General features: G+C 50.5%; 9 protein-coding genes across 9 annotated transcripts; 5 read left to right on the top strand and 4 right to left on the bottom strand.

Moving 5' to 3' along the window:
• Window positions 1-58: 58 nt before the first annotated feature.
• On the top strand, window positions 59-1,968 carry J4E82_005228 (uncharacterized protein; the record flags this gene model as incomplete). Its single annotated transcript, XM_051731497.1, has 4 exons — window positions 59-74; window positions 135-546; window positions 595-1,835; window positions 1,883-1,968. 4 exons carry the CDS (start codon window positions 59-61, stop codon window positions 1,966-1,968), a joined length of 1,755 nt encoding a protein of 584 aa, XP_051588687.1.
• A 764-nt stretch (window positions 1,969-2,732) lies between these two features.
• On the top strand, window positions 2,733-5,493 carry J4E82_005227 (uncharacterized protein; the record flags this gene model as incomplete). Its single annotated transcript, XM_051731496.1, has 6 exons — window positions 2,733-2,751; window positions 2,804-2,840; window positions 2,876-3,034; window positions 3,087-3,221; window positions 3,276-3,753; window positions 4,036-5,493. 6 exons carry the CDS (start codon window positions 2,733-2,735, stop codon window positions 5,491-5,493), a joined length of 2,286 nt encoding a protein of 761 aa, XP_051588686.1.
• A 1,243-nt stretch (window positions 5,494-6,736) lies between these two features.
• J4E82_005226 (uncharacterized protein) lies at window positions 6,737-8,176 on the top strand (the record flags this gene model as incomplete). Its single annotated transcript, XM_051731495.1, has 5 exons — window positions 6,737-6,923; window positions 6,993-7,511; window positions 7,575-7,677; window positions 7,728-7,843; window positions 7,905-8,176. 5 exons carry the CDS (start codon window positions 6,737-6,739, stop codon window positions 8,174-8,176), a joined length of 1,197 nt encoding a protein of 398 aa, XP_051588685.1.
• A 283-nt stretch (window positions 8,177-8,459) lies between these two features.
• On the bottom strand, window positions 8,460-9,281 carry J4E82_005225 (uncharacterized protein; the record flags this gene model as incomplete). Its single annotated transcript, XM_051731494.1, has 4 exons — window positions 8,460-8,607; window positions 8,696-8,737; window positions 8,802-9,032; window positions 9,082-9,281. 4 exons carry the CDS (start codon window positions 9,279-9,281, stop codon window positions 8,460-8,462), a joined length of 621 nt encoding a protein of 206 aa, XP_051588684.1.
• A 1,867-nt stretch (window positions 9,282-11,148) lies between these two features.
• J4E82_005224 (uncharacterized protein) lies at window positions 11,149-12,559 on the top strand (the record flags this gene model as incomplete). Its single annotated transcript, XM_051731493.1, has 4 exons — window positions 11,149-11,328; window positions 11,686-11,711; window positions 11,841-11,923; window positions 11,973-12,559. The coding sequence occupies 4 exons, from the start codon at window positions 11,149-11,151 to the stop codon at window positions 12,557-12,559; spliced, it is 876 nt and encodes a 291-aa protein (XP_051588683.1).
• A 717-nt stretch (window positions 12,560-13,276) lies between these two features.
• J4E82_005223 (uncharacterized protein) lies at window positions 13,277-14,218 on the bottom strand (the record flags this gene model as incomplete). Its single annotated transcript, XM_051731492.1, has 2 exons — window positions 13,277-14,079; window positions 14,161-14,218. The coding sequence occupies 2 exons, from the start codon at window positions 14,216-14,218 to the stop codon at window positions 13,277-13,279; spliced, it is 861 nt and encodes a 286-aa protein (XP_051588682.1).
• A 1,730-nt stretch (window positions 14,219-15,948) lies between these two features.
• J4E82_005222 (uncharacterized protein) lies at window positions 15,949-16,812 on the top strand (the record flags this gene model as incomplete). The annotated part of the gene is made up of 3 exons (XM_051731491.1): window positions 15,949-16,124; window positions 16,190-16,566; window positions 16,631-16,812. The coding sequence occupies 3 exons, from the start codon at window positions 15,949-15,951 to the stop codon at window positions 16,810-16,812; spliced, it is 735 nt and encodes a 244-aa protein (XP_051588681.1).
• Window positions 16,813-16,930: 118 nt separating this feature from the next.
• Window positions 16,931-20,893, bottom strand: J4E82_005221 (uncharacterized protein; the record flags this gene model as incomplete). Its single annotated transcript, XM_051731490.1, has 7 exons — window positions 16,931-17,796; window positions 17,856-18,129; window positions 18,677-20,399; window positions 20,447-20,615; window positions 20,669-20,704; window positions 20,753-20,815; window positions 20,869-20,893. The coding sequence occupies 7 exons, from the start codon at window positions 20,891-20,893 to the stop codon at window positions 16,931-16,933; spliced, it is 3,156 nt and encodes a 1,051-aa protein (XP_051588680.1).
• Window positions 20,894-21,391: 498 nt separating this feature from the next.
• Window positions 21,392-22,540, bottom strand: J4E82_005220 (uncharacterized protein; the record flags this gene model as incomplete). The annotated part of the gene is made up of 1 exon (XM_051731489.1): window positions 21,392-22,540. One exon carries the CDS (start codon window positions 22,538-22,540, stop codon window positions 21,392-21,394), a length of 1,149 nt encoding a protein of 382 aa, XP_051588679.1.
• Window positions 22,541-22,637: the final 97 nt, after the last annotated feature.

Here is a 22,637-nt window from a genome sequence, read left to right as displayed (position 1 = left end):
GCCTCTCCGCCCCTACAGTCTTCTATACCCTATCCACAGTATAGTTGAGAGCATCACCATGGCGACTATACCAGGTACGCCCAGCGCTGCACCTCCACCCGCAACATGGCACGACTAACCCACACCGTTTGTAGTAATCGTAAAGCACCAAGGCAAGAAGCACGAGGTCGATGTCGACACCACCTCGACCGGCGAGACGTTCAAGTACCAACTCTTCTCCATCACCGGCGTCGAGCCAGAGCGCCAAAAGGTCATCGTCAAGGGCGGCCAACTCAAGGATGACGCCGACATGTCCAAGCTGGGCCTGAAGCCAAACCAGACCCTCATGATGATGGGCACGCCCTCGGGTTCGGGCATGGTCATAGAAAAGCCCAAAGTCCCTGTCAAGTTCCTCGAAGACATGGACGAGGCGGAAGCTGCGCAGTTGGAGGGCGCCACACCCGCAGGTCTGCAGAACCTGGGTAACACCTGCTACATGAACTCTACCCTGCAGGCGCTACGCTCTATCCCAGAGCTACAAGAGGAGCTTCTGCGATACTCGGACAGGTACGTTTCCTTCCATCGCACGCATGTGCTTCCACTGACTGTTTCCAGCAACGGCGCCAGCTCGTCCAGTGCCGCACAGCTCAGCCAGTTCGGTCTCGGTGGCCTTGGTGCCTCGACTGATCTTACGGGCTCCCTCCGCGACCTCTTCAAGCAGATGTCCGAGACACAGAATGGGTTCCCTCCACTCATGTTCCTCAACGCTCTCCGAACCGCATTCCCCCAGTTCGCCCAGAAGTCAAAGGACGGCCACGGCTACGCACAGCAGGATGCCGAGGAGGCTTGGTCACAGATTGTTGCGCAGCTGCGGCAGAAGCTAAAGATTACCGACAACGAGACAGGGTCCGATGCAAACAAGCAGAGGGACAGCTCTTGGATCGACAAGTACATGGCGGGCAAGTTTGAATCGGTCATGGAGTGCGATGAGCCTGCAGCAAAGGAGGGCGGCGAAGAGCCCGTCCATAGTGAGGACCTCTTCTTCAAGCTCAATTGCCACATCAACGTCGAGACAAACCACCTGAGGGACGGTTTGGCTGCTGGCCTGAAGGAGCAGATTGAGAAGCGATCAGACGTCTTGGGCCGCAACGCGCTTTACACCAAAACATCCAAAATCGCCCGTCTACCGAAGCATCTCCCCGTTCACTTTGTGCGTTTCGACTGGCGGAAAGATACCAACAAGAAAGCGAAGATCATGCGCAAGGTCACTTTCCCTGAGGAGTTGGACGCGTTGGAGTTTTGTACAGACGAGCTAAGGAAGATGCTTGTCCCCATCAGGGACAAGATCCGTGAAGTTCGCAAGGAAGAGGAGGATGTGGAGCGTGCCCGCAAGCGACAGAAGCGTATGAGGGCTGGTGAGGAGAACGACAGTGATCCTCTTGCTCGCAAGGAGCCTCTGCAGAAGAAGAAGGATGCTGCGCAGAAGAAGGAGGATGCTAACAAGCCGGCTGAGGATACCAAGATGGAGGAGGTGGAGTACAAGACTGACGCTCAGGTTGAGGCGGAACGTGCTGCATCCATCCTCGCTGCCAAGAAGGAGCTCCTCGCTCTCGTAGATCCCAAGATGGGTGCCGACGAAGGCGCCAACCAAACTGGTCTCTATGAACTGAGGGGCGTCATTACGCATCAGGGCGCCAGCGCTGATAGTGGCCACTACACCTCCTTTGTCAAGAAGCAGGGTGCCAAGGATCCTAACACTGGCAAGCGGAAGGCAGAGGACGGGAAATGGTGGTGGTTCAACGACGAGAAGGTATCTGAGGTTGATGCGGAGAGGATACAGACCTTGTCTGGTGGAGGTACGTGTCCCGGATCGTTCGAGATACTATTTACTAACATGCTCTAGGCCAAAGCCATTCGGCTCTCATCCTCCTCTACCGCGCCGTTCCTCTACCCGTCATCGATGAGGACGTACAGATGGGCGACTCATAGGCTGACTCGACGTTCTACTTTATGCCTGACGCCTGGCATCTGATGGCCACAGGAAAGCCGAAGCGTAAACGGAATCGGCGCAGCATGTAATGCATGGCATTCGGCGTTGTACGAACTGCAAAGGCAACAAGATGGTACGCTGAGCTTAAGTAACGATGGCATGACTTCAAGACTTTGCATTAATAGACACGATATTAGATTGACAAAGTGCACATTTTCACGACCTTGATACCAGGAATTAGACATTTACCTTAAGCTCTTTGCTATTTAAGCTTATTGATCTGATGGACGTGCTGGTGCCGGCACAACGCTGTTGAGCAAGAGTGTGTCATATGTCAGTATTGGTATTTGCTTGAAGCAACTAATCTCGCAGGAATTCACAGAACTTTATGTCAAGAGAGCACTTCAATAACGATGTGTGTTTCTGTTAGTATCTTCTCTTACAGTTCATTTACAGCAAACCCTTTCCTATGCAGCATGTATACGCAAGAGGAGTCGTGTCATGTTCAGTGTCGGAGGCGTATTCCAATATTTCTCATCCCCTTTCGTCCTCACCTCACCACGCGTACTAGAAGTGCGTCGGAGCCTGCTGCCAAGCCCTTCCAGGGTCGTTACGTTCACCTCCAGGACCGCTCCTTCCTTCTCTTCCGTCTACCACAGCGTTTCTGTCTTAATAAGTCGTGTTACTCGCAAGACGCCGCAATTTCCTACCTGTATCATTACGCCAGTACGATTGTCAATTCTATGTATTAGGTTTCAACAATATGTTTTACAGTCACGAAGGTGAGCTCGAATTCGAGACCTTAGATGCCAAGAGCAAAACTAACTGTCGTAGTACTCACGTCGCGCAAATATGGCGTGGCGACTGTGTGGTATGTCGGAAAGACGTCCAGCTACTCCTTCCCAGTCCTGATAGAGGTGGCAGGATTGTCGCGACGCTTGGCCAGTCCAGCAGCCTAAGGCGCATCAACCGCAAGCAAATCCTCGAGGTTGACGTATCCAAAGCATGCCAGACCATCGTCGATCCTGTGGCGCCAATGGCTCTGCGCCTGCAGAGCAATTTGCTGTACGTTACACCAACATGTCTCCTCTAGAGAACAATCCACTAATGCATGTAGGTATGGTGTATCACGCGTATACTTACAACAATGTGGATATATTCTTTCAGACGCGGAGCAAACGCACAACACGCTGCGGCTGATGCTACGCACAGTCAAGAACACTGCACTTGATCCAGATGCTGGCAAAGCTAGGTAAGCAAACACCATGATTGCACCCTGAGCGCTTCGCTCACCGAGAGTTTACAGACCAGAGCAGCTCATCTTCGAGGATGATCCATCTTTTCTTCCCGAGCTCGCGCTCCCTCCCCCAGATTTGCTTTCAGAGCTAGACCACAACTTCAATCTCGACATTACGCGCTCTAGAGACTCCCAATCACTGACTCCATTCGGCTCCCAGCGATCACTATCTTCCTCTCATGCTAGTGCTATCGGTGGACTCATCTTGCCTACGTCGTCTCCTATCGTGGCAGGCGAGTTTAGACTCGAAGGCGACGATGGAATGAGTAGTGGTGGTGTGCCAAGTATCATGGATTCTCGCAATACGATAGAGATCGAAGATCCAGATTTCATGTTCGCAGATGATGGCGAGATCATTCAGTTCTCACCACGGCGTTCGGTGGATAGAACCACAGCTAGAACCCCAGGCGCGACGATGTCTAGCGATGCTAGAACGAGCGCGTGGGCTCCGAAGGAGCACATGAAGGGACATCGGGCTGGTAATCAGGTGAGTTTTACTGCGCTCTTTCATATCTTTTCGCATCGCGATATCAGCCACTGGTCTTGCGGTCTGGCCTCGCTGCCCTTACCTGGGCTCAGGATACAGCGACGCACAACCTCACTGCTGCCACCCGAGCCCACTCGGGCGCATGAGGACGTCCTTGTTTGCCTTGTGGTCTGCACCTCTTCTCTCTCCGAATTTCCTCTACCCTCTCACAACTTTCGCTTTTGATCATCGTTACATATCTCGCTACCTTTGTCTTTCAAGATGGAGACTGACCCATACCAGTTTCCTGGTGATCAAGCCGACATGGAGTTCCCGATATACGACGACGATGTGGCTGAAGGCAACGCATTCTCATCAGCCGGTCAGCAGCAGTCCAGTGTACATTCGGAAGTTGTCGAATCTTCTGACACGTTCGCCGCGCCCATGCACCGACGCCGAGTTCCACGGATAGTTCCTACCGACTCAGCCATTGAGCTTCGTAATAAGGAGTTGGCAGATTGGACAAAGAACTACCGTCAGAACATGAAGGCCGCCGCTCAAAAGAAGACCAAGAGCCGCATTGCTGCCCAGGCCAAGAAGAATGCTGAGCACTATGTCTGGGGGTCTGGTATCGGTGGTATTGGTCAACGCATCCTCGGTGGCCAAGGCCCTAGTCCGTTCGACATGTTCATTGGGGACAACCTCTTTGAGTCTATCACTGGCTTAACTCGCAACAAGACAGCTGGATCAAAGCACGATCGCGACAGTGGTATTGATGACGCTACTCAAAAAGAATCTCGTCGCGTGCGTCAAAAAACTGGTGAACCCGAGATCGGTCGTTCAGCTGACAACGAGGATCTTCCCATACTTGGCGACGATGACATCGCTGTCGAACTACCTCGTGAAGGTGTTTCCGCTCTTGATGATCAGCAGATCTTCTCTGCGATGCCATGGAACATGAGTGCTTCCATCCGAGGTTCTTCAGCCATACCCCGGAACGGACGCGTGGATATCATGCACTCTGCTGCCCAGGGTAGACCCGGAAATCGCCTTGTCTCTGCTTCTCCTCTACAGGGTCGTGGAAATCCCATTACATTTGAGGGATTGAGGAATTTCACGAGCGATGTCGATTACGGTGGTGACGAATTTGGCCTACCAGGCCCCAGCTCGGACTATCCTGAGCCAGTGATTCGAGAACCATCCGCACGCATTCGCGAAGCTCTATCAACAGAAGGCGAGAACTTTCTTACCTTCGTCAACGAACGCATTGTCGAAAAGCGCGACGGGGTTCAAACATATCCAGAACATATGTCTGATGTGCTTGGAACCGAAGCAGCTGCTGACGTTGAAGACATCACTTTTGAGGAGCTCCTCCCGCCTACTGAGAACACCAAGATTATCGCTTGTCAGGGTTTCATGATGGTGCTTGGACTCAGCTCCAAGGGTATGCTCGACGTTCAGCAGCCGCAATATCTAGGAGATATCAGCCTCAAGCTTACTGAAAGGTTCAAGGCTTTGCGAGTCATTGAGATCAGCGACAGTGAAGAGCCTGATGAAGATGAACATGGAAAGGAGGACGGTATCAACCAAGTCGACGAGGTAATCGATCCACAAGGCATTGCAGAACAGCCGGAGGCGCAAGATCGAGAAATTCAAGAGCACCACTTCATGGACGAAGAAGAGGACCAATTCCAGGAGCAGTTCGCCGCTGGCCAGACTGCTCAGGAGGACGATGACCACGACTCGCTGTATGACGACTAAGCTATTTGATGTCATCTCGTTCCGGTCAAGCCGCTATGTACTTTGCAATCTACCGTATGTCTTCTCATAAACGAAGTGGTTTTTGCTTTCCATCTTATAGCTAGCTACACAGCACTAAAAATATCGACATCCCACATTTCCTGTTCTTAGGCATCAAAGGAGAGCAGGCAGACGGAAAACCATATTCAAATCAAATATCCCAAAACTGCTAATAAAGCATTCAACTACATGTCCGCTTGAAAACACTTAAATGTAAAGACTGAAAGGTAACAAGCATTTTATGAAGTGATTGATGTATTTGCGAACACGTGGTGGTCGCGACATCGACAGCAGATGTGAAAGACACCGATCTGACCTATGACATGCAGGATAGTGTATATAGACATAGTGAAGTGGCAGGAGTGCTGTATTCACGATATCCAAGCTGAGACTTATGAAGCGCTGATTGACCGCAGCGCAAGCTGAGAATAAGTCGTCGGAGATTTACTGGTTGCAAAGCCGATGGGTGGTCAATGGTGGAGCGACGCGTAGGACGCGATCGCGGAGAACGATCGACATGCCGAGGCCCAGACCACCACGCGCCCTGCATCATCATTTACGTTCTATACGCAATCCTATGTGCAGGGACAGACGGAGCGTTGCAGACCATACCTCAGCCGGACAACCACGACTACCACTTTCCGTCATGTGTGCGCGTATGCTCAGCAGGCATGAACCTGTGATGCAAGAAGTATGACCCACTCTTGGGCAGGAACGAGCGTTTGAGTTCTCACCGCCGCGTTATCGTCCAACGACAACGACGAAGATGAGTATCCTGAACCTCTAAACACGCGTCATCTTCATTTTCGAAGCCACCATGTCTACGCCATGGCACCTTTTGATAGCTGTCATTGTAGCTATAGTAGCAGTCACGTACAGCTATAACCAGTCCATACTTCTTGCTGCGCTCGGTCTAATACCGTGTCGTCCATCGTGCCAATCGGCCGCTTCGAGCACTCATTCTGATCATCCTGGCCATGACTGCGCCGAAAAACCTCATCATTCGAGCTGGAATACATGGTTTCATCCTGATACAGGCGACGTCACAGCAACCAATTCTGGTCTTGGTGCAGGAGCGATAACGAAAGATTGGAATATCCTATACCACCTTGGGGGCAATGGGCCGTGGGTGGAGAAGGTTATCGATGTTGTTGATGGAGGTATCAAGCTACCGAACGGGTGTGAGGTGGTACAGGTCCACATGATGTCCCGCCATGCTGAGCGTTATCCTACCATGAAAGCCGGCAGTACCCAGAAAGCAGTCGTGCACCGTATGAAGGAAAGTGGGCGGATTTTCACAGGTAACCTGGCGTTCTTCAACGACTGGGAACTCTTTTGGTCTTCGGGTGATACCCATCTAGAGCAGCTGACATCCACCGGGCCCTTTGCTGGTAAGTTATGTTACGTTTGTACGAAATGCACGTGAGACATACACTGACTTCGTATGCTCACAACTGCAGGCACACTCAGTTCTTTCAGTACCGGTGTTCGTCTGCGCACCCGTTACCAACATCTTTTAGAACGTACCTCTCTTGAAAAAACCCCCACCAAGTTCTGGGCTAGTGACTCCAACCGTGTCATTGAGACAGCTAAGCACTTTGCTGCAGGTTTCTTCGGCATCGATTACAATATCGCCAACAAAGCTATCCTACAAGTCATTTCTGAACATTCCTCACTGGGTGCTGATACGTTGACACCTGGACGAACATGTTTGGCCAACAAGAAAGACGAGATAGAAGGCCAGCGAAAAGGATATCGTCTGTTGAATGAGTACCGGGCAAGCTACATGCCTGCCATTCGCGAACGCCTAGCCAAGCAGACGGACATGTACTTCGAGGATCACGAAATCTATGCCATGCAAGAGATGTGTGGTTTTGAGATTACAGTACGCGGTCGCAGCGACTGGTGTGACGTTTTCACTCAGGACGAATTCCTCAGTTTCGAGTACGCACGAGACCTTCTGCATTACTATCGTGCAGGTTAGTATTGTCTCCTGTACAATATGCATGCGGCACGCACTAACTTCATACACCCAACTTTAGGTCCAGGCCAGAAGTATGCAGCAAGTATGGGGTGGCTGTGGCTAAACGCGACGACGAATTTGCTGGTTGAGGGGCCGGACGCTGGTCCGTTGTTCTTCAGCTTGTAAGCCTCTATTATGCCGACCCGTATCTAAACAAGCTGATCATAGACAGCAATCACGACGGTGATATCGCACCACTCATGTGTGCGCTTGATGTCATAAACGACGAAGAACATCTGCCCATTACGCACATCGCCCACGACCGTAAATGGCGAAAGTCTCAGGTTTGTAAGTGCCACCCTCCAAACTGCATGTGAGACCTATACTGACTTCGTATGCCCACTCTTAGCGCCTATGCATGGACGTATCATCTTCGAACTACTGTCTTGCAAGACAGATACTCAATCTTCGCCTGGCGAGTTCGTCAGACTCAACATCAACGACGGTATCACCGCTATTCCGGGCTGCGACAGTGGCCCCGGAAAGAGTTGTCCACTAGCAGAATTTGCCGCCCGGACGAGGAAAAGGGGAGAAGAAGTCGGAAACTTCAACGAGTTGTGTGGGCTGGACGGTGACGCTGCAGAGCGGATCACTTTCCTGCATCAAAAAAGAGAAGTGTAGGACGGAAAGAGCTTGTATTTCTAGGTTTTACCTCACTCATACCACACTCTAAAAGTATACATGGTATTCCACACCGCGAATCCATAACGAAAGTAGCAATGTGTACCTTTAAGGTGGGCTTTGTTCTTAGGGTACAGCTTGACAAAAACAACCTTGCATATCAGGACTTCAAGACTAAGCATACACATAGCAGAACGGCCCCGCGATAGTGCTCTGTGCGTCTTTGATGGTGATATTTGGTTTGCCAACATATCCTACACTCAGGACATCGTCAAGAGTAGCATTACGGCTTGGCGGGTTGTTCAGAAAAGTCATGGTTCCGGCAATAGTATTCGGCCTGTTTTTTTAAATCCAGGGCTTGCCACGTCCACCATACTCGATCGATCATGGCGTGATGGAAGTAGAAAGATGGATCTGCTGGTGAGTTGAACCTGCGGTGTGGTCAATATATGATCTATGCTGAAGACGAATAATAATCCAAGGATAGGAATAAGGTAAACAAAGCCAGTTGTAACATACATATCCATTCCAGAGTCACCGCCAATAGTGTAATGACCTCCACTGCAGATTTGAAAATACGAAATCAGTTTATGTCTCACATGCATTTCGTGTAGGTAGAACTTACTTGTGGACGCCCATGACTCCTAGGGTGAAGTTCTGCATCTTGTTCTGGAAGCTAAGGATGTCAGGGTAGTTCGTAATAAGGTCGACAACCATCTCGTCTCGTGTCTCGTTGGAGGCCTGGGTATTGATATCACGACTAAGACAACGAGGGTTGTAGCCCAGACCATCGGCTTGTGGGTTCGGTGGTACACCCTTCGCGGTCGTTTGTATGGGACCTAGATTGATTTTCCAACTGCTTGTGTTAGCCCGCTGCCATTCTGATTCGGATCAGGGGAACATACTCTTTGAACGGGCCAGACTTGATGCAGCCTCCACCGTTCGCCGAGTGGAAGGTGACCATGCAGCGCACCTCGTTCGGTAGGCACCATGTACGGGAGATAGCCCTTGTATCCGCACTCGTTGCGTAGAGCTTGTTCGTAGGCCCAGATGTAGTAGCGGTGCCAGGTGAGGAAGTTTCCCTAAGCACATCAGCCACGTGCATATGGTCGTACCTTGCCGACGTACCGTTGCATGAATACTCATCGTTTGCAGAATGTGGGTAACAATGAAGTCATCAAACCGGCTCCTTGCACCTGAAGCTATTGCTGCCGGTGTTTTTGCCGGTTTCATGCCCAGACACTTGACTGCATCGATGTAGTTGAGCTTCTGACTTTCCGATAAAGTTGACCTGAACTTGCATAAGTTGAGTCGTTTCGGACAGACTGATTGTACTGCTTACCATTCTTGTCGAACAGCAACATTCTTCAATCTGCACTTTCCTGCGTCTGGGTATCCATGTTGAGCCACATTGAGCGAGAGTTTTGCCAGTGCTTGAGCAGCAAGGGCGTCGTTTCCTAAAATAGTGGCACTAGTGCTACCACAAAATACAGTTAATGCCAAAGTTGTAGCCTTCATGTTAAGAGGCACGGATGACAAGGTACTGGATAACGTCTTTCCTGGCTGTTGCGGTACCGACAGACATAAATATAACGTTCGAGCTGACCGACTTTATGTTAGCAGCGATTCAGTGTCCTTTCTAGATTTTAGACTTATACGTGCAGCTTTCCAGTGGAGGTTAAAGCTATGTAGGTAGCCTTGGAACTTATGCATTAGCCGTCAGCTGTTTTGATCTCCAGAAGCCCTAGAGGAGCAAAAGTTGCCCCCTCGAATCCCTGTACAGGAACTAACGGCTCGGAGGTATATCACCGCGGTTGGGAACAGGCCCAAGACCTTGGTGGCGCCGTCTAAATGCGATAGCGTTCGGGAGCGGATCGGGTACGTGGGACGTTGCGGGACGTTGTGGGACGTTCCGTGGCGCAGTTTCCCATGAACGGCGCCATGTGAGAATATCAGATATGAGGAGGGACGGTTACGCCACATCATCCCAGGAGAATGTTGTAGCAAGGACGCTTGGGTCTTTTGCACTCTTCTCTTGACACTCGTTATGTTGCACTATGGGATGTACTCAGGTAGTTTTACAGCAATTTCCCAGCCGCAAGTTTTCGTTGTGGTCACTCGTGGAAGCTCATCCGAGATGGTTGCTGTGCCGCAAGCACGCATACAAGAAACGAACCGAGAGACGTTTCTGCAGCAAGTGGCGTTCGTCTCCAAGGGGCGCCCTTCGCCCAGCCGGCGTCTATCATCTGCCGGTGGTTCATCTGCGATATCGCAAAGAGACAATGATCTCCGTTGTACAATATCATTTTGGAAAGATGGATGAGACAAACATACTGTGGCTACTGCTGCATGCGGGAGGAATCGTCGTAATTGCGGGAAATTTACCCAGGTAATTAGATAGCTCATCACGTTAAAGCTGGCCGAGGTTGAGTAGTAGCTTGGCTGTGTGATATTTCTCTCGCGCTCTCTCGCCTACAGCTGAGGTACCTCTCCTTGCACATCCCACTGCTTACCGTGCGAATCTAGTCGGTAGCGAAAGCTGGTATGATAATCCGAGACGGGTCGCTTAGATCATAAAGACCACCTCACGGCAAGGTAGTCATTCCTGCGCAAGGCCTATGATTGGTAGATCACTGATATGTATTCCACAGCAAATATACCAAATGTCCTATCAGGGAATCTCAAGATCCACGCCACACGCCCGGTTCTCTACAGCAGGATTCCGAAGTTTCAAGGGACTAAATACACCGTTTCCTGCCGAGTAGCGAAAGAGCACCTTGTGATAAAATCACAAGAGGACGGCTAATATGTTATGCGGATTGGCCACCATCTTCATCCCGCGCGAGGTGCTGTGCCACGCCCAACTCGATGGTACATATGGTGTGGTACAGGTCTGCGTATACCGGGCTGGTTACGCATTTGCTTTTCTTGTTTTGTAGCCCATACACTAGTGTTTTCTTCCCCCTATCATCATGAGCAACCTCCCTCCCATCTCAGATGCAGATATTGCGTACAGCAATGCCTCGAGTCTGATGGTCCAGGCAGGTACCATTTTTGGGATCGCTTTGGCAATAACTCTACTACGCTGCTATGTACGCCTTGTCATGCTCAAATCCTTCGGCAAGGATGATTGGACCATCATAGTTTCAATGGTGCGCGGAACTGCTCGAACGTTCGACCTATGACACACTGCTGACTATGCATTACAAAGATCTTAGCAACTGTAGCTTTTGGTTGTTATGTTGCGGAAGTGCCCTTAGGCCTTGGGAAACATCTTGCCGTCATACAGATGGATCGACCTAGATATCGACAACTACTCAAAGTCCGCTTGGTTCATCAGATTTGTGTCACTGCAGGTGTGACAGTGGTCAAGATCTCCGTGAGCTACATGCTTCTGAGGTTAACTGTACAAAAGAGTCATGTGTACTTCCTGTATAGTCTGATCGTGTTTCTGGTTGCGTTCATTATTGCTTGTACTGGAACGCTTGGTATATTCTCTCCCTGACAAGTCACAAAACAAACTGACAGCCTTGCAGTAAGTTCTTTTTCTACCAAGAACAGCATATGAAGGAGCACACCACTCCTCAGGGAATTGGAGAGCACTAACAAGTTGCCACTTCCAGGTTTTTATGTGCCTCCCAGTAGCAGCTATATGGGATTTTAGGCTTCGTCCGCCACCCATGTGCACAGGCGGCGCATTATGTCTAAGTGTTAGTACCTTTAGTCAGATTGCTCTTTTCAACTCAAGTAAGTCTTCTGCACCAGAGCCGTATGAACCTCTGCTAATTTTCTATAGTCGTCAACATCGCTACCGACTTCTTGCTCGCCCTCCTGCCTATTCCGGTCATATTCAGTCTTCAAGTTCGAATCCGCATCAAAATCATGCTCGCTCTCGTCCTCTCGCTCGGTACATTTGCATCTGTTGCTGGGATAATGAAGGCCCATGTAAGCAAAACCATTTTGAACGACCCCGAACGCTTCGTACATGACACATTCTCCATGTGGAACTTCATCGAGCTTGATGTCGGTATTTTAGCCGCCTCTTTGCCTACGCTCAGGCCTCTGTTCAATCGCTTTCTTGAAGCTGCGCGATCAGTCGTACAGAGTCAGCCTACCACAACACCACGATTCAGCTTCCGAGAACCTGGATCGTTAGGATATGCGAAGCAAACAGATGAGTTTAGCGAAGTACTCGAGTTAGGGCAATATAAGGCTGGATGCGAAACGGCGGTTAGGGTCTCATCACGACTGCCGGAAGGTCACGATGTGCGTTCCTGGCGTCTTGACAGGGCGCATAATTCTGAGAGTGTCATGCCAACCATTCATAGTCGTGTGAGCCACTCGAAGGATATTCTGGTGACCAAGGATATAAGTGTGAGTTAAATGGCTGGCATAAATCATTCGAAATTGAAGACGAAAGCGCCACTATCACCCTAAATGATGTTCAGGATGACGTGAGTGCCAACTCAATCGCAGTCTTCTTACTTAACGAAACGACCACCTTCGCTTGCACCTAATTGATTCCCGTCATCCAACCACTCTCAGGTAAGCAGGCGATACCTGCTTCTGGCCCAATTCACCTGACGCTTTTCATCAAATTTTCCGACTGGATCATGTACACCAAACTGAGGCTGTGTTCGTCGTCAGGTATGTGTCTGAGTCTGTCTGCCGCGCCGTAGACATGCGATAAGTGAGGCGAGAATCGTTGCTGCAGGAGCAAGGAATGCGGCAGATTTCAGTTGCCGAAGGAAGCGCCAAGCACGCTCATCGCATCGCGCACTTGGAGTGCTTGCAACGAACACCCCATTGTAAATTTTATACGTCGTCGTATCAGAGTCCTGGGTGCCACAGATTCTTCTTAGCGAGATGAAAATGTCATGTTGTCAGGCGATGATGACCACGAAAGCCGGATGTCGCTTGCTGTTGCATGGCATGCTATCTCCGCTGCGAGGCGCTAGAGAAAGCTTGGCATCGTGTGGCTGACTAGAGCACTCGACTTCTCGTGTCACAATCATTACCACGCCTCAGAAAAGGAATCAAGGAATCGTACTCAATATAGTTTGCTGCCTGCAGCTACGCGCATATTCAAAGGGAACATTCTCATCTAACGAAAGCACCGCCTCCGCTCGCGCCTAGCTGATTGCCCGTCATCCAACCACTTTCAGGCAAACAGGCAATACCTACGATACCTGCCACCTCCTCGAGCGTGCCCGGCCTACCACCAATCTCGTCCGCTAATCTCAGAGTTTCTTCGCTGTCCACTCCTGGTCTTTCTTTTGCTAGCGGGATCAATGCGTTGTACATTCTTAACGCTTGCTTCGGCGCCTCCGGCAGCCCGTTCAAAAGACCCGTATCCATAGGACCAGGGCTCACACTGTTGACAGTTGCGCGCTCAGCGAGTTCACGCGCCCAAACACGCGTCATAGCCTCTATCGCGCCCTTGGTGCCGGCATAGGACGTCTGTTGGATCAGACCCCATGTCGTAGTCGCGGAAGAAATGTTGACGATCCTACCAGACCTGTCGTGTGGAAGGTAGGGAAATGCAGCTTTGATGAGAAGCGCAGGAGCTTTGCAGTTGATGTTGAAGGTTTGGTCCCATAGCTCTACGTCAAGTTCTTGGATAGGTTGCGCATTCACGACCGCAGCATTGTTAATCAGTATATCGATCTGGAACGAGGGTGTGGCTGTGGGGTTCGTGAAAACAGCCTTTGCCGCATTGACGATGGTCGCGGGAGCGGAAGGGTCGAGGAGGTCGGCGCGTACGGGTAGTGCGGTGATATTGTACGTTGTGGAGAGATGATTTGCCAACTCCGCTGCGATCTTGTCGGAGCTCGATGTTGCATAGTTGATCACAACGTTAGCACCGCGCGAGGCGAAGTGTGTGGCAAGTGCGGCGCCGAAGCCTAGACGTAAGTCAGTTTCCCATTCACTGGTATGTATTCACATTGCTCAAGAGAGGAGTATCATTTCATGGTAGGACGTACTTCGCGAAGCGCCAGTAATGATGGCAAGCTTGCCTTCGAAGACTCTAGGTGGTGACATAATTGGACTTTCTAAGTTCTATGGTATGTATCACGGGTATGCGGCCTATTCAAGTATCCAAGGACGAAGTACGTGTACAACGCCCACCGCTTGCGCGATACCGGTAGCGCGGGGAACCCTTGACTTCTTCAAACTCTAGGGTCTGTGTAGGAATGCCTGGTAGTGGAGACTCTTATTTCATGATGTGGGTCTTACACTAAATTCCCCGAAGTAGCGCCTGACGTGCACAACTATACCGAGCATCAGAAGACTATGTTAATCGAGGCAGTATTGCGGTGGTATCTGTGTTGGCGTTTGCAGGTGGTTGAGGGGCTACAGGAACTAATGCGAGAGTCTCCCGTATCGTTGGAAGTCACATTCTCCCTGACAGCAGCGTGCGTGGGGGTGTGGATTCGTTCAACAGACCTGGACGCTCACCAACATCAGGCAGTTCTCCACCACATCCCCGTCCATACAGCACTTGGCGATGTGCAAATCCTTGTACAGGACAATTCTTGAAACAGGACTGCAGCACATACGTAGGAGGGTTTTTCCGGCCCACCGCCTTGCACAAAAGTCTGGACTCAGTCTTGAAAATGCATCAGTTCGTTCGGAAATGATATGGGAGCACCATCCAGACAATGCTCGACCATTCAAAGAACAAATCCATGGACCATATCACGCTCAACAATATAGAGCTCCAGCGAATTAGCTCTCCGAGGCTGGTACGATATGAGATTGCTGTGGAGAGTGTGCTTCCTGAGCATCAATAGATCCAAAAGCATCGGACATGTGTCGAACCGGGAACTACTGCAGGCGGGCGACAGTCCCGGTACTAAGAAGCCTCTGCCGCTCTACCGCCCCGTTACCGTTATTAATATCAAACTTGCACGGCCTCAAACGGTCATCGTATCCCAGAGATTCGGAGCCGCGACGATCACAGCCTAATCCGGGGTGTTGAAAGGCTGGGGGGCGAGCGTTCTGTGGATGAGCCGGTGGCGCTCCTTTCTCCAGCTTTTGTTGTGTACTTCTTATTGCTCTGCATGCCCGGTGCTTGCGCTGCGTGGATTCGGTGAACCTTATTGTCCTTCTCTTCGATTCAGTCTTCTCTGAAGGTCAAGCAAGGCCATGGCGCCACCGACATCTCGCGATATGGCCCTAGCGGTCTTGATCCCATTACCATTCGACATCGTATCGACCATCTTACGGTTCTGGATCCGTTACAAAAGGAAAGCATGGGGACCAGATGACTGGGCTATGTTGATCAACTTGGTGAGCATTACGGATGTTAAGGCTCAGCATCTACTGACATCAGCCTAGCCGTTCTGGTCGGTGAGTACCATAGCCACAATCGCTATGGCTTGGAGCGGCGTTGGTCAGTACGATGGCTCGTTGAGCGAGTATCAATACTCTAATTCTTTAATGGTATGTCGCAGTCTTTCACTCGCCTCGACCAGACTTATTGAGAAGACGAATTAACAACGAAAAGTGGTTCTACATTTTCCAAGAGCCGTGGTGCTTCACTCTCATCGCGATCAAGTGCAGCATCGGATTTGCCTTGATTCGAATCGCAAGCGGCAAGAAATGGATCGAGATGGTCATCTACATATGCATGTTGTCTTGTGCGATCGTCATGGGCGGGACGGGAATGTACCTCTTCTTCCAATGCTCGCCCGTACAGTATATTTTGCGTTTCTCGTTAGAAAAAGGCCGGAAGCTAACGAAGAGATAGGAAGAACTGGTATGTTAATATGCCAGGGGCATGTAAAGAGCGCACTATTCAGACGGCACTTTCGTACGCCGTCGCCGTAGTGTCGATATCAACGGACTGGATCTTTGCGACCCTACCCATATTCCTGCTTTGGGATGTACAACTAGACTGGCGAGTCAAAAGCTCCGTGATAGCCATGCTTGGTCTAGGAGTCTTGTAAGTGAATTTGCAATTTTGGGCAACAATGCTACCTGACCATGCCACTGACATATACACGACAGCGCCTCCATTGCTCCAATCGTGCGTCTTAAGTTTCTCATCGGCTTAAACGATCCGAACAGGCTTCTACAGAATCTCGGCGAGATCCTCGCCTGGGCTTGCGCTGAGATGAATGTCGGCATGTTTGTCGCCAATCTGCCCGCCTGCCGTCCCATACTCACCAATCTCATCTCGCACTTTTCGTCTTCGTTCCGAAGCCGGTCTGGACCTTCACACAATTATGGCTCGTCGAAGAAGCCATATGCCCGTGGCTCACTGCGTGGTGGCGATCCCGCATCGAAACACTGGATGGAGCTTGACGAGCGACCAGAGAGCACTGGGCTGAACAACCATTTGGGCAACAAATCCAAGGATGTGGGTGTCGAGACGAAAATCTATGGTTAGTAAGATCGCCGGACAAACTGCGTGTGAGACGCCTACTGACATCTTACTCCAACTTTCAGGTGACTTGGATGAAATCAGCAATATAAGCTCTGAACGTGATGATGGAAGCCAAAAGCGTATTGTTAACAAGCGACCAAGTGGCGATGGCATTCAGGTTAACGTTCAGAAAGACTTCAAAGTCGAGATCACTAGCGGGAAGCAGTTACCACCGTTGCCTAGGCTACCGTCGGAACCAGTCTGAGCCGTGGATGTTGGTCTGAAGGTGTAATAATATAAGCTAGAAATGTACAGTGTTATCGCAAGCAGGCGTAGTTCCCATCTCCTTCCTTGTACTCAGTTAACCTGAAAGACATTCGAGATCAATACCCGTGCTTCTTCAACTCCTCCTCAGTCCACTCCCACAACTTCTTCCGCAGCCCCTCATCTCTCGCGTGTCCACTTCCCGAGCCCTTCTTTCCTACAGGCATGTAAAATGCGCCACTCTCCAGATGGTCCTTCGCAGTCGTGGCACACCATGTCGTGTTCAACGCGCCACCTTCAGGACCCTGGTAATGACCCGGCAGTATCATGCCCACTAGTCCATATATCCATAGCCCGACCTTCAAGAATACGTTTGAGCGGAGGTTGTTGAAGAGGTCTGTCAGAATGACACCAGGGTGTAGAGACACAGATGTAATCGTAGGGTATTCGAGGGCCAGGGAGCGAGCGAAGAGTATGTTCGCTAATTTCGAGGCGCCATAGCGACGCCATGTGTTTTCCTTCTCGAGCGCTTGTTGGTCGAATTCAATGCCTTTGGATACGGCAAGACGTTCACCCATGCTGCTCAGGTTCACGATTCTGACATCGGCGCCGGGTTGCTTTGCCGTATCTAGCATTGTCGGGATGAGGAGCTTTGTGAGCAGTGCGTGGCCCATGTGGTTGGTGCCGAATTGTATCTCATAACCCTCTTTGGTCGTGCTATATGGGGACGCCATGATACCAGCATTGTTAATGAGTAGATCAAGTCGCGATTCCTGGCTCTTGAACGTCGATGCTGCGTCTGCGATGGAAGAGAAGGACGTCAGATCGAGTGGTAGATGTACGATTTCGCAGGCATTTGGGACGCTGTTCTTGATGTCGGTGATAGCGTCGCGGGCTTTGGACTCGGTACGAGCGGCGAGGTATATGCGCGTAGGGTTATGGGCAGCGAGGTATGCAATGGTTTGTTTGCCTAGCCCAGCGTTACCTGCTCGTAGGTTAGAACAATGGTATGACAGCGCTTGGTAGACATTGGGAGATACGTACCACCCGTGACCAAGATGACCTTCCCCTCTAGGCTCCCAATATCCTTGGATGGGTCGAAAGACTTCCCCATGTTGATGCGCTTTGTTTTCTCACAAGATGCGGGTATGACGAAGTTGTATCCGTACAACAGCAGCGCAAACAGATGGTCTTCGAAATGGCACAAGATATAGAAGATGCCCCTTGACGTTGGTCCGGGACGCGTACTTTGTTGTGGCTGTTCGTTTGATAGAGATGTAGTCTCAGACTCCGCGGATATCCTGTTGGTCGCCTCCCACTGGGATCGGGAGCATAGTTGGCCTACGTACGTACCAGTTGACGGAGCGGTCCGTTCGCGGTGCTTTTGTCGCGAAAATGCCGAGGTCGAAAGCGCGCTATGACGTCTTCCATCGGACGCGTCTCGTTAACCCTTCGGGTCCTATCTACAAGTCGAAAGTGGTTCATAGTTTGATATCCACGCGTGAAGGCGATGTGGATGCAACGTGCGGGTTACCGGCGCGAGTGTGTTATGTCGTGGGGTGCTTACTACACAGTGGGTAGGTACCAGCTAGTGCTTACGACCTCCCAGCATGCACGCCAATAGTAAGAGATATAGGTAGACAACATGCTCATATATATACTTCAAATGGGGTATCACTATGCTAGAAGTCTAAGACGTAAGCCAAAATAAATGAAAATGCCCTAAGACCTGCTCTGTTGATGCGATCCCTACGCCGTTACCCTCCCCTCGAGCTAGAAAGTCCAGCTCTAGGATTATTCTGGAATCTCTCATAAGGGCTATTTGCAGCTGCCAGTTCTTCGTCGGAATCGATATCATGCACTACCACGTAATCACGACGCGTCGGAGCAGTGGATGCTTCTGCTGCGGGTGTGGCTGGAGCAGAAGGTTGCTTTGCAGGAATAGGTTTGGCCTTGAAAGAGGATAGAAGATTCTGTCGTTCTTCTTCGAGCTCGTTGTCACTTGTCAGATCGATGGCCTCTTTGTACTGGGCAGGAGTAGGGCGTGTAACGCTTTTTCGCTTCCGCTTATTTGAAATTGGCGCGACTGGAGCCTTAGCTGGGGATGCGACGACACCCTCCCACTGCTTGTCTGTGTGAGTTGGCGCAAACGCACCGCGACTCGTAGGATGACATGATATCATGTTTGGAGATTGTGATATCGCGAAAGCGTTGTGTGAACATTGGGCCACCTCAGGAATATGACGGGGTATTGAACAGAGTTGTGTTGACTGCTGCATAGGAGCTATTGGTGTACAATAGTCACTAGATCCTGAGATGCCAGTCTGTAGGACCTGCAGATCTTCAGGCTCTGTTGTGAAAGGGGTATGCACGTTGAACTTCTGTGGGTCTTGCAATTGCGTTGGAGGTATGTGGTGTTGGTGGTATGCTTGCGGAGCTACATTCGACAAGTCCGGTATCAAAGGAATGGTTACTTGAGGCTCTTGTCGCAATCGCTGACAATTTGAAGCGGCAGTCTTCATTATCGCCGCCGCGGTGCGCGTTGGCGCTGAAGACACAATGTTTGCGTCCGTGATATGTGACCCATTGAGATTCCCGTGCATGAAACCAAAGGCTGAGGCTGGAGCCAGGGAAGCAGGTGCAGGACCAGTTCGCTTTCGTTTTGACGTAGCGATGCGTGATTGTGGCTCCTTCTTCACTTCCACTGGACTCCGCGGTGGCAAGGTAGAGACTTGTTTTTTCGCAGATGTTGCTCTTTTTCTTGAAAGGCAAGGTGGCGAAGACACATTTGCTGTTGCTTTCGCGGCGCCAGAAGACATCGACTTTGAGGCCTGATCCTGCTGGTTTCGATCCACCGTAGTGCCATCTACCGCGCCTCGGATGGCCGCCAGGTTTTCGACGAAGTCCCAGACAAACTTCCAAACCGTCGCATTCAAGCGAAGGTCCTTGAACTGCTCACGAAGCGCCTCTCGAATAGTTCTGATATCTCCAAGCAGTAGTTCGTTGTTACGTGTTTCCGAGTACATCGAGATAAGGACGGTTGCTGCTACCATCTCGATGGGCGCGAACGTTTGCACACCACCCAGATGCTTGTCAGCATTTGTAAAAGCGTCTGAATCTCGCTCTATAAGTTCTCTTAGAGTAGTCCAGACGCTCGCAAGATGTGATTTGATAGCATCATCTACAGCGCCAGTGTTGCTCAATAGTTTGGGTAGTGCGTTGTAGTTCGTCTTTAAAACTGGTAGACCATTTGCAGCAGTGGGATGCTTGACTTCGATGATTTGGCTAAAGCAAGACAAGGTGATTTGAAAGTCTTTTGCTCGGGCTCGGTCCTTCATCAAGCCGTAGATAGCCGGAAAATCATCCACGAAAAGTTTCGCCAACTCTTGCCATGGGCCCTGCTTCGCGCGCATCTTCTCGGCCACAGTGAGTTGAACACCCATCTGCACTCTAGCAAAAAGATCTTCTTCTTGTTCCTGAGTAAGATCTGTGAATTGGAAGGCGACAAAATCTTTTTCCAAGAACATCTTTTGCGCTTCCAAAGGGAGCACTCTCTTGTGTTTGGTGCCAGGAGTCTTGCAAAACCACCTAAGACTGTCAGTGAGTCGCTGTAGGACAATGTTTGGGCTGTCTACCATCTCTCGCCTTCATGATCATGGCAAGGAATCATGCCCTTTACGAATGCTCTAATAGAAGACAGACGCTGCTTGCCATCCACACAAACAAGAGTATCGCGTGGTGTACTACCATCCGTACCAGCACTCCGCTTCTTATTCAGAATGATGGGCGGGATGTAATAGTTTTCTATACGATCGTTAGCAAGCTGATCTGGCTTTGACGTTGCTTGGAGACTATACCCATCAAAGAATTGACCAGACCTTTCATACGCTCGGCTATCACTGTCAGTGTGCTTCTGTGATGACCAAACTGGATGTGCTCACCTGTCCAGACAATTTCACGTTGGTATTCTGGATCAACGTCGATGACGGCGCTGTCGAGTTCCTCTGACAAATTTTAGCAGTGCCATCTGCGTCTATTCATCTAGGCTTAAAAATACTTATCAGATTCGCCAAACTTCGCATATTGACGTTCGGCTGCGGTAATTGAGGGCGAGGTTTGTAACCACCCTCATTATCACTGTCGCTGCCGCTTCCCGCAAAGATGTTGTCATCAGCTGCGATATGTGTTGTCATTGTTACCGACTTCCATAAGTGTACAACCCTGGCGTGCTAGGGTAAAGGTACTGTATCGAATCACACAAAGACCACACTGACGTAGCATCAACTAGTCTTGGATTGGGCTTATATAAGCTATGTTTAGCTCCAAAGATGTTGGCTAGATCGGGACTAGTCATAGAGCTGCCATCTTCACTTTCACAGTAGATCAGAGGGAGTATGCATACCAGGAGTGAGGTGTTCGCTTTGTATCAACACATTAGTACTTCGGCTGCAGCACATGCATGTGGATATTTCCTTCTGCAGACAGATTTGTTGGGTTCTTGCATTAGCGGCCAATCGCTGGTACAAACAGCCAACGCCTGCCCATCTCTCCACGCTCAGGTGAGAGTTTGGCCAGATCAACTATATGCTGACCTTGATGTTCAACTGCTTTGCGGCCTCGCGGACCTTATCCGCATCCACACTTCTTATCTCATCAGGCACCATCTTTCCCTCGAAAGCGCCTCCGGCCTCTGCAATCAATGTCTCTAGTCCATCTCCACTGGCATATGACCAGAATCTCACATACCTATCCACAAACTCGACTGCCACCTCTGTGCCTGCCGGTATAAATGCCGTCTCGCCCGCCCTGACCAAATGTCCTGCCTCGCCATTCACCGTAAGCGATATCGCACCATCTAGGACATGATACACCTGGTGTACCTTCTCGAACATAAACCCCTTGCTCAGCACTGAGTTCTTCAACTCGCTCCCAGACTCAATACTCGTGATAGCAAAGTTACCCGAAGGTCCCTTACTCTGCTTCATAGTAATGAACGGCCTGGACAGAACTCCCTCAAGCAAGAAGCATGGCCCAGTATTCGCTTTCAGGAAATACGCTTCCTGAACCTCGGGTAGGACACACTCTCCTTCCTCGAAATCTGCCACCTCCGCACCCTGGAACTGAGGTTGGAAGACAACATCGAATCGCTCTTTGATCTCACGTATCTTGGGTCCAAAGACTGCTCCCGTATTCCTATTGTCGAACTCGTCGCATAGTACGCCTTGGTAATCCTCTCCTACGAAACGGAAGAAGTCGACCCAATCTCCCGGCGTTACCAGACCCATTGATTCATTTGGACCTTGGTCTAGTAATTGTGGTTGGTGCACCACGCCCGGTGGAACGTACGCGAAATCACCTGGGTAAAGAATCCGACATTTATCACCAGCCCAGATCTTCAACCGGCCTTTTGTGCACATGAATACGTCGTGGGCATGATTGTGGTAGTGGAAACCTGGAGGGTCGGCTAGGACACCGTCTTGGCCGAAGACACTCATGGTGCCGTCGGTTTCGGCGGCCGAGCACATAATTCGGAAGACTGCTTTTGTGCCAGGAATTGTTATATGCTCGCCCGTGTGTGAGGGGAGGAGGTACGGTGTCGGTGCGCCGGCGGGGAGGCGGACGCGTGGTAGTGTGGACTTTTTTGTTTCTGACTTGGCAAGAGAAGAAGAAGGTATAGCGGAGTCATTGCGTGTAAGAATGGGGAGTGATGCGGCAGCCGTGGTCGCCATTATGGACGATGCTTGTATGGTCGCTGTTTAGGTTGAAGTATACGGGAAGGACGGCTGTGGGCGAGTAGTAGAATAGAAAGGATTTGGTGTAAAGCGG

The sequence above is a fragment of the Alternaria postmessia genome (genome assembly GCF_024291825.1).
Source record: "Alternaria postmessia strain BMP 2775 chromosome Unknown scaffold_27, whole genome shotgun sequence".
Lineage (NCBI taxonomy): Eukaryota > Fungi > Ascomycota > Dothideomycetes > Pleosporales > Pleosporaceae > Alternaria > Alternaria postmessia.
The sequence above is the reverse complement of the archived record's forward strand: the minus strand, read 5'-3'. Positions and strand labels throughout refer to the sequence as shown.